This window comes from Primulina tabacum, chromosome 9, assembly GCF_025594145.1.
Source record: "Primulina tabacum isolate GXHZ01 chromosome 9, ASM2559414v2, whole genome shotgun sequence".
Lineage (NCBI taxonomy): Eukaryota > Viridiplantae > Streptophyta > Magnoliopsida > Lamiales > Gesneriaceae > Primulina > Primulina tabacum.
Window position 1 is genome coordinate 14560107 of NC_134558.1, and position 9999 is coordinate 14570105.

The window sequence follows — 9999 nt, forward strand, 5'->3', positions numbered from 1 at the left end:
CTATCATCCGGGCAAAGCTAATGTAGTGGCAGACGCAGTGAGTAGAAAGATAGCAGTTATTACTCAATTTTAACGTCAGAGACCATTACAGTCTGAGATTCAGTTGTTCGAGTTTGGAGTATATGCTAGGGGCGAGGCCCCTAGTCTTACTACGATGACAGTGCAGTCGACATTGAGAGATAGAATCCGAGAAGGGCGGTTTCTGATTAGCAATTGTAAAAGTGGAGACTAAGAGATGAAGGCAAGGGTCGAAAGATATATTCCGAGGAGGATGACATAATTTGATGTCAAGATTGACTTTAAGTTCCTACATGCAATTCACTTACAGAAGTCGGTATGAATGAAGCTCATGATACTTCGTACTTCATTCATCCTGGTAGCACGAAAAAGTACAAAGATCCGCATTTATTATATTGGTGGTAGGGCATGAAACGAAACATCTTATGTTTTGTGTCCGAGTGTTGACATGCCAAGAAGTCAAAGCTGAGCATCAAAGGCCAGCTGGAAAGCTTAAGCCACTTCCTATTCTCGAGTGGAAATGGGAGAGCATCACTATGGATTTTTTTATGGGATTGCCAAGGACTATTAAGGGATTCAATGTGCTTTGGGTGATAGTTGATCGTCTTACAAAATCAACGCATTTTCTACCTATTAAGAGGACATTCACCATGATGCAGTATGCAAAGCGGTATATTCGAGAGATAGTCCGACTGCATGGGATTCTAGTGTCCATTGTTTCTGACCGAGATTCGAGGTTCACATCATCTTTTTGGAAGAGTCTACATGCAGCGATGGGGACCAAGTTGTTATTCAGTACATCATTTCATACTCAAACCGATGATCAGTCTGAAAGGTTGATTCAAAATTTGGAGGATCTACTTTGAGCTCGTGTGATTGATTTCCCAGGAAGTTAGGAACCAAAGTTACCTCTAGTGGAGTTCACCTATAACAATAGCTACCAATCGTCAGTAGCCCTATGAGGCAATATATTGAAGGAAGTTTAGATTACCTATACATTGGGACGAGGTTGGCGAGAGAGGAGAATTTGTTCCAGACTTGATCAAGCAAACATCGGAGCTTGTAGTCAAAATCCATGATAGGATGGAGACTGCACAAAGTTGACAAAAGAACTATGCCAACAAGCATTGAAGAGAGCTAGAGTTTGCCATAGGCGACCACGTGTTTGTTAAAATAGCAACTATGAGGGGTATTATGAGATTTTGTAAGACAGACAAGCTCAATCCGAGGTTCATAGGGTCGTTTGAGATTTTGGAGAGGGTTGGAACACTAAGCCTATAGAGTGGCGTTGCCACCGATGCTAGCCGGAGTACATAATATGTTTCACATCTCGATGCTGCGAAAGTACATGTCGAACCCTTTCGCATGTACTGAATTATGAGCCTCTACAATTATTAACTCTAAATATGTCATACGAGGAGAGACCTATACAAATCCTATGTAGACAAGAAAGAAGACTCCGAAACAAAGTTATATCAAGGATCAAAGTAAAGTGGCTAAATCACTCGGAAGAAAAAGCTACTTGAGAAAGTGAGAGGGACATGAGGAGTCGCTGCTCGGAGTTATTCAATAAGTTTTAATTTTGAGGATGAAATCTCATTTAAGGGAGGGAGGAATTGTAAGGTGCAAAATACGATAACACAATCCAACTGCATGCAATAGGGAAAATAAATATGACCAATTAAATGGTTTTAATTGCAGGAATTAATTATGATATGCATGATAACTTGTTTAAAATAGGATTTTTTGTTAGAATACAAAAAACTGTGTTTTAAAAGAGATTCAAGATGTGATCGAGGAACGGAGACCAGGGACCATATTAGAGAAAATAATTTTTTTCAAATAATTATTTTTAATTTTTTAATGTGTGGTGTATTTAATTGGAAATTTTGAATTTTGGGGTGTTTTGAAGTGTTTTTATACGACGAATCGTATTTTAAATCGGTAATCGATTTTCAATAAAAATAGGGACTTCTTAAAAAATTGGCTATTAATTTCACAAACTTTCCTAAACAAAATATATTAAATATTTACTAATGAGCTAAATGGGCCTACTTTACCATGGTTAATAGGCCTAGGCTTGCAATTGAGTTTTAATCTAATTAAAAGCCCTAAACGCTACCCCCAAAACCTTTAAATTCACGTACACCACACACAACACACGCAAGAACTCTCCTAGCAGCAACAACACACGCACAGACGAGAATTCTAGTAAGGGAAGGCCTCGGTTTTGAGGGGAATTCAGCCTAGGGTTTCTTTCATCAACGTTCTTCGCATCTCAACTTGTTTTTCGTGCGTAAAATGCGCAAACACACGCCTTAATCTCTTTTTTCTCATCCTTCACACCATAAGATTTTACGTGCTTTTACATGCTACATCCACTCAAGACGACTCCCTTGTCCATGGGATTTATGCATTGCACTTCAGTCGGACCCCTTTCCAGCATACACGTATATGCATTTGCACTTCAGTTTGACCCATTTTCCGCATACACGTATATGCATTTGCACATCAGTCGGACCCCTTTCCTGCATACACGTTTACTTGCTATTCTTGCATGTGGTAGCTCCGCTTTAAATTTTTTGACTGTTGGGTTGGTATTGCGGTTGTGGGGTGATGGGTGTGAGATGAAAAAGGATTCGAACTTGGTGTTGTGTGTTAGTTGGGGGAGAATTTTTCGATTGATTCTTGCACTCTTATCCAAATAATCCCACTCATTTCAGCAATTTACAGCAAAACAAAATGTCGGCTTAAGGACTCCCCACTCAAGATTATTCCCTCAATTGATTTTCTAGTGAAACAAAATGAATCTATCATGATAAAAGTGTCCTATTGGACAACTTCATTTGATCAAAACTATCAAATGTTAATATCAATGGCCTCAAGGACTACTTCAAATTAATCACATACAAAAATGGCCAGTTAGCCTATTTTTGAACCAAAGTCTAATTCTGCGTCATCTCGTGGTTCGCATAGCGCTCTTGTTTTCTTCTGTTCTTTCTTTATTATTCTTTGTTCCGCCTGGTTAGCTCAACTCCCCGCTCTTTGTAGTTCTTTCTTGCCATGTTTTAAATGGCTTGAAGGCCTACTTCATAGGTCTGTCACTGCACATACAAACAACCAATTTATCCAATGGCAGTACGGTTTACCTCAACTTTATTTCTCGTACCATAAGAACATTATAAATATCCACCGAATGCATGTATAATAAGTGACCATAAGACCGACTCCCTAATGAAACAAAGTACCTTCCAAATGATTAAAGTGGCTTACTGTCCCACTTTCTCTAATCAATCTCATTGTTGAATCGTAAACAACAGATACTCACCTCAGTGGCGGCCTACATTGCATGACGTCTCGAAATAAAGAGCTAAACATATACAAAAATGGCCAATAGGTCTATTCTTATATCAAAACCAAACTTCCACGCCATTCTGAACTCTTTCCAGCTATGTATCAGTGGCCTAAAATCTCATCCCATGTAGCTTCTTTTTGAGTTGCTCTATGGATACTATGGACTCGGATTTTCATTATTCAAGCCAACGCCAAAATGGCCCCAAAGGCCAACTCCCCGCTGGATATCGACCTTTCTGTTTCCTTTACTCACTCGCTTTTTCTATTCCTTCCCTCATACTTGAAAAATACGGCTTGACATACTTACCATTTATGTATATTTTGTGTGGTTGGACATATAAACTTGATAGCCAATATGCATTCCCGTCCAGGATCTTGTGGACCTTAAATGATCCTTCCCAATTCGAGGACCATTTGCCCAATCTCTGTCCTTTTTCCGAGTGGCAGTATGGTTTTGCATACAATATCTCTTTCTTGGAAGCTTTTCTTGTTGATCCTTTTGTTGTATATCCTTTCCACTTTCTGCATTTGCAACAACAACGCGTTATATGCTTGGATTCTCAATTCATCAACCTCTTCTAACTCAATAATCATTTCCTCACTGTAGTGTTCAGGGGAAAGTATGTTCTGCTTTGCCACTCACATTGATGGTACACTAATATCTAATGGTAGTATCATATTGTGGCCAAAGGTGAGGGCAAATGGACTTACCCCGGTCGCAGTCCTTTTGGATGTCCTATATGCGCACAACATCTTTAACACTAGCCTTTTCCAATCCCTGGGATTTTCCTCCATCATCTTCTGTAGAATCCTTATCATCACCTTGTTTGCCGCTTCGGCTTGCCTGTTTGATTGTTGGTAATGAGAGGATGAGTTTATCAATTTGATTCCATAGTCTTCTGCAAATTCCCTCATAGCTGAGCCCATGAAAATAGTTCTCTGCTCCATGGTTAGGGACTCTAGAATTCCAAATTTATGAATGATATTCTCTTTCACAAATTTAATGACATCCCCTTGTTCCATTTTCTTCAAAGTCACTGTTTCCACCCATTTGGTGAAAAAATCTGTAGCCACAAGGTTGAACGAGTGGCCTTTAGATGATGATGGGTAAATTTTTCCTATTAAGTTCATGGCCCAGCCCTTTAATGGCCTTGGTTTAACAGCGTTGTGGAGCTCATCTACTAGAATTCTTTGGACGTTGTCGTGCCTCTGACATGGTTGGAATCCCTTAGCATATTTGATGCAATCTTTCAGAATGGATGGCCAATAGTAGCCATACCTTCTTATCAACTATCTCATCTTCACTCCAGATTGAAGTGCTCCGCACACTCCTTCGTGAAATTTCTTCATGATCTCCAATGCCTCTGGGAAACCTATGCATCTGGGGAGCAATTTCATGTACAAAAATCCTTCCACTAAGACGTAGTTATGAGTATTTTAGACCCCGTGGAATATCACTCCTGAATGATTCTAGCACCTGTTTTATAGCATCTCTCCAATCACCAGCTAATTTTATATCCAAGTTGAAAGTGTCTACCTGAATCCTTCTTTGCTGAATTGAGGGGTGGTTTATCTTTTGAATCAACACCAGCCTGTGCATAAGGAGACATCTTTAATCCCGATGCAACATGTGCTAACTCGTCTGCCTTCCAATTTTCTTGTCTTGGGACGTGTACTAATGACACTTCTTCAAAATCATCTAGAAGTTGGGATGCCGCGGTATAGTGTGGTGTCAATGATAAACTTGTACACTTAACTCCCCTGACAGTTGTTTAAGTACCATATGTGAATCTCATGATATCAACAAATATTTTGCTCCTAAGTCTTTTAGACTCATGATACCGCCTGATTGTTGGTGCATGGAAAACCCAAATTAAACGATAGATCGGTTTTCACACCTCTTGAGGAGGTGATCACAATACCAGCTCCAGCTGCTGTTTCTGTACTTGATCTATCAAACTTAAACTCACAGGGTTTAACTCCCACTCCACAAACTGGAAACCCAACCTGCTCTCCGATAAACTCATCAAGTGCAGGGTGATCAGCTAAAAAATCGGCTATGGCTTGGCCTGTTACCGAATTTTGGGGATAGTAGGTCAATATATACTCGGCCAATGCCAAAGACCATTTACCAATCCGTCCAGAGAGAATGGGTCTATTAGGCATGTATTTAATCAAATCGGTTTTAGCCACCACAAATACTCTTGATTGAATGAATCAAATAATGTCTTAACTTAGTACATGCATAATACAATGTTAAGCATAGCTTCTCAATCACAGAGTATTTCACCTCTACTGCAGTAAGGAATCTACTCAAATAATAGTTAGCTTGCTCATTTCTTTCGTGATTATTTTGAACTAGTAAATATCCAATCGACTCATGAGCAGCAAAGATATATAGTTTATGGGGAATTCCGTACCTGGGTGGCATATATAAGAACAGGCTGATTGGATAAATATCCCTTGATCACATCAAAGTCTTTCTGATGCCAACTTTCCCATTTGAACTGCCCTCTGTCTTTGAGCTTCAACAAATATAAGAACTCGTTTGTTTTCCCTGCAAGGTTAGAGATAAAACGCCTCAAGTAATTTACTTGCCCAATAAAGCGTTGTAACTCTTTCTTGTTCTTGGGTGGATTTTCTTTCATAATAGCTTTGGATTTGTTTTTATCTACCTCGACTCCCCTTTGAAGTACCAGAAATCCTAAAAGGTTTCCTATTGTAATACCCGAATTTTGAAAAAATGTGGCAGTAGAATGGAATAGATAATGGAGGGGTAGAATCAAAGGTGTAATTTGAGCTGAATAGGTAATGGAAGTGCAGAAACGGTATGAAAAATATGGCAGTAGTTGTGGTTTTTAGCATAATGTTTTGTATATTGACCCATTTGATGTGAAGCCACTTCCATTAGAAAGATAAGACATAAGGCTATAACTTTCCTGTTTTGAGTTTTGTTCAAATCATTAGGGAAGACGAGCCAAAAGTGCCTCGAAGTGTGTCGTGCGTATCGTCGTTCCTACAATGACACATGTTGGGAGATTGAGCATAACTTTTTACTCAGACCTCCAAATGAAATGCGGTCAATTGGAGATGCAAGCCAAGACATAGGGCTACAACTTTCCTGTTTACTACTTTTCCTAATTCTGAAGGGAAGAGGCGTTTCGGAAGCAATCTTTGACGTAGCTGTGCGCAGAGCGCGCCCGAGCGGAAAAAGAAGTCCGCCCGGGCGTGTCTTGTTCGGGAAAAATGGTGTTTTGGCCGAGAGTTCCGCGCTCGGGCGGAAAAAGATGTCCGCCCAGGGCGGCGAGCGATTTTTTAAAAGCGTGTTTTCAAGATTTAAGTGATATAATAGAAGATTTGGTTCACTTTTCCCTCATTTCTCTCCTCACTTCTCGATTTTTCACTCCAAGGGAAGCTAGGGTTCTCTTTTACTTTTATTTGTCCCTTTGATTCTAGCTACTTGTTGGGTTTTTGGGGTAAGAGCAAGAGCATTTTGGGTTCAAGGAACTAAGGTAAGCTTATGAGTTTAGTTATTGTTGGATTTTGGTGTTGAGGAATTTTGGAGATTGTGATTGTGTTGGTTTGAATTTAAAATGGAATTGAAGCCAATGGCAAAGTAAAGGAGCTAACTCTTTAGCACGCATGTTATGTGTTTGATAAAATGATTCAATAAATATTTTTATGGCATATTACGGTTAAGAAATTTACGGATCTTGATTAGAAGCAGTATTGAATTAATTATGAATTTTGAACAGAAACTACTCTGTTTTGACAGATGATCAAAGTTCTTGAGTTATAGTAGAATTCAAAGGTTCAAGACTTCTTACCTACACATTTCGATCTTCTTTTGGTAACATTTGAAAGGTGTGTTACGGTCGGTAACATACGAGGTAAAAGTATCATTTTTATTTTAAATTGAAAACTCTATGGCTCGATGAATTATTGGTGATTTGATGATGATTGTTGTATTGAGATGAGTTTATTATGATATCGAAATGATGATATTGATTTGCATCATTACATTGCATATTGAGCCACTTGTCGATTCAGATTTGATATGGCGGAGGTTGCCTTGATTTATTGATTTGTTGGACGTATGGGACTATAGTTGAGTTGGCATAGTGTATGCGGAAGTCGCTGCTATGGCCTGAACACTCTCTATAAGCGCACCATAGTCCTGGGATTGTAGAACACAGCAACCCACCTCGAGCGGATGAGTCGGTGGATATTGCTGGGAGATTCTCTATCATTGGGTACCCTATGACCAAATGATTCACTTGATCTTGAGATTTATTGATAGCCCACAGCTTCTGATCATGCATTGCATTATATTGCATCTATATGAATCTCAAATGAACTATTTGTAAATTTTAATTCTCATATGTTATTCATTGTATCATACTGGGTTTATACTCACCGGCATGTCGGCTACCTCTTGTTTTCATGTGCTTGACGGTAGGTGAGGCGAGGCTTGGGATGCCAGAATCCAGCTCCAGGCGAGGAGACACGAGTTAGAGTGGGATTCTCGGGTCTTAGGAGCTATGTGATGATGTTTGGATTTTTTTGGTTCACTAGTTTATTTTGGCATGTTGAAACTTATATTCAAACATTTGAGACAATTAAATTATTTTGAAAATGTTATGTGGATTTGTGAACTACAAATTATGTATTTTACTAAATCGTTTGGTTTGTTACATTTATAATTATTGGTATTAGATATCTGACCCGGGGCCCCACATTAGGTGGTATCAGAGCATAAGATATTTGGTAACAGGGTAGATCGAGTCAGTTTGAATTGCTTGATCATGTGACATATTTGTTAGCATTTTCATTGTGCTATGATGTGAAATACATGATTTAAATTGAGATATTATATTGTTGAGTTTATTCGAGATTTTTGAGATTGTTTAGTCTCAAGAGCCAGAGATGATTGATACAAGATTGAGATGATTATGATATTGTGATTTTATATGTGTTTGATCTAATTTATATCAGACATGGCTACTCGAGGTAGAGGTCGTGGTAGACCTAGACAGGACATACCAGTGGCACAAGATCAGAGCAGTGCTACTCATACTCAGATGGATATAACTCCGACTCCGATGGAGATACTGTTAGCCAGATTTCAGTCTTTGCACCCACCGATGTTGAAGGGTACCGAGTATGCATTAGAGTGTGAGAACTGGTTGGAGAATATGGATCATTTATTTGAATCTCTTGAGTATCCAGATGATCGTAGAATCAAATTATTTGTTCATCAGTTATTGGATGTTGCTAAGAGTTGGTGGATAATGACCAAGAAAGCTTTAGAGGGTCGAGGTACGATTGTTACCTGGGATATTTTTAAATCTGAATTTTATCAGCGTTTCTTTCCTACCTCTTACAGGAAAGATAGGGGAGCCGAGTTTGCAAATTTAAAGTAGGGAAATCTGAATATTGAGGAATATGTTGCCAAGTTCTCAAATTTACTACGATTTGCTCCTCATGTAGCATCCGATGAAGAAGCTAAGGCCGATCACTTTATAAATGGTCTTAACCCAGATATATTTACTTTGGTTAATACCGGAAGGCCTAACACTTTTGCTGAGGCTCTTGATCGAGCAAAGGGAGCTGAAACTGGAATCATTAGGCAGAGAAGTTTTCAGTATTCGCAACGACCCCAACAGCCACAGTTCCGACAGCATTTCAGATAGGGTAATAGTGGCGGTAACAGTGGAAACATGAGAGAGCAGTTCAAGGCTAGAAGGAAGCAATTTAAGAGACATGGCAGTAATTTTTCGAGTTCTAGTGGATCGAGACAGTCTGGTTCAGTTCAGAGTACTGGTTATTCAGCCCCGACTTGTGGTCAGTGTGGTGGTAGACATTATACCGATTAGTGTAGAGGAATCTCGGGAGCTTGCCACTTGTGTAACCAGGTGGGACACTATGCTCGAGTGTGTCCTAACCGTGGCTGTGAAATATCTCAAAGTGGGGGATCATCGAGACAGACACCTCACCAGAATCGTTAGACCCCTACAGTTCATTCTTATCAGCAATCAAATCGGACAAATCAGAACAAATAGAGTGGTAACCACAGGGTAGGGCAGACACCAAGACAGCAGGCTCGAGTTTTTGCACTCACGGAGGATGAGGCACATAATGCTCCAGATAATGTCATTGCAGGTAATTGTTTTCTCTCAGGTTATCCTGCTTATGTTTTGATGGATACTGGTGCATCACATACTTTCATAGCTGAGCACTTTGTCACATTGCATTTGTTGCATGCTATGCCATTATCATCTACATTATCTATTTCTACTCCACTGGGCAAAGTGATGAGGTCAGCTGAAATGATAAATTGTTGTGAATTTCGTTATGAGGATAATGTCATTGAAATTGATTGCTTTGTGTTGGAGATGTCTTATTTTGACTGCATACTTGGTATTGACATGTTGACAAGATACAAGGCTACTGTAGACTGTTTTCAGAAGGTTGTTAAGTTTAGGCCTGATATGACAGATCACTGGACATTCTATGGTAAGGGTTCTCGAGCTAAGATTCCTTTGATATCTGTTTTGTCCATGACTCGTTTGTTGCAGAAAGGAGCCAAATGTTTCTTGGTTTATGCAATTGACATTTCAAGGTCAG

At 39.4% G+C, this 9999-nt stretch overlaps 1 protein-coding gene across 1 annotated transcript; it reads right to left on the reverse strand.

Annotated features, from left to right (window-relative positions):
• Nucleotides 1–3756: 3756 nt before the first annotated feature.
• On the reverse strand, nucleotides 3757–9137 carry LOC142556934 (uncharacterized). Its single transcript, XM_075668422.1, has 7 exons — nucleotides 8936–9137; nucleotides 5793–6088; nucleotides 5215–5379; nucleotides 4850–4945; nucleotides 4652–4753; nucleotides 4084–4581; nucleotides 3757–3999 (listed from the first exon to the last, which is right to left on the reverse strand). Exons 1-7 carry the CDS (start codon nucleotides 9135–9137, stop codon nucleotides 3757–3759), a joined length of 1602 nt encoding a protein of 533 aa, XP_075524537.1.
• Between the last annotated feature and the right edge of the window lie 862 nt (nucleotides 9138–9999).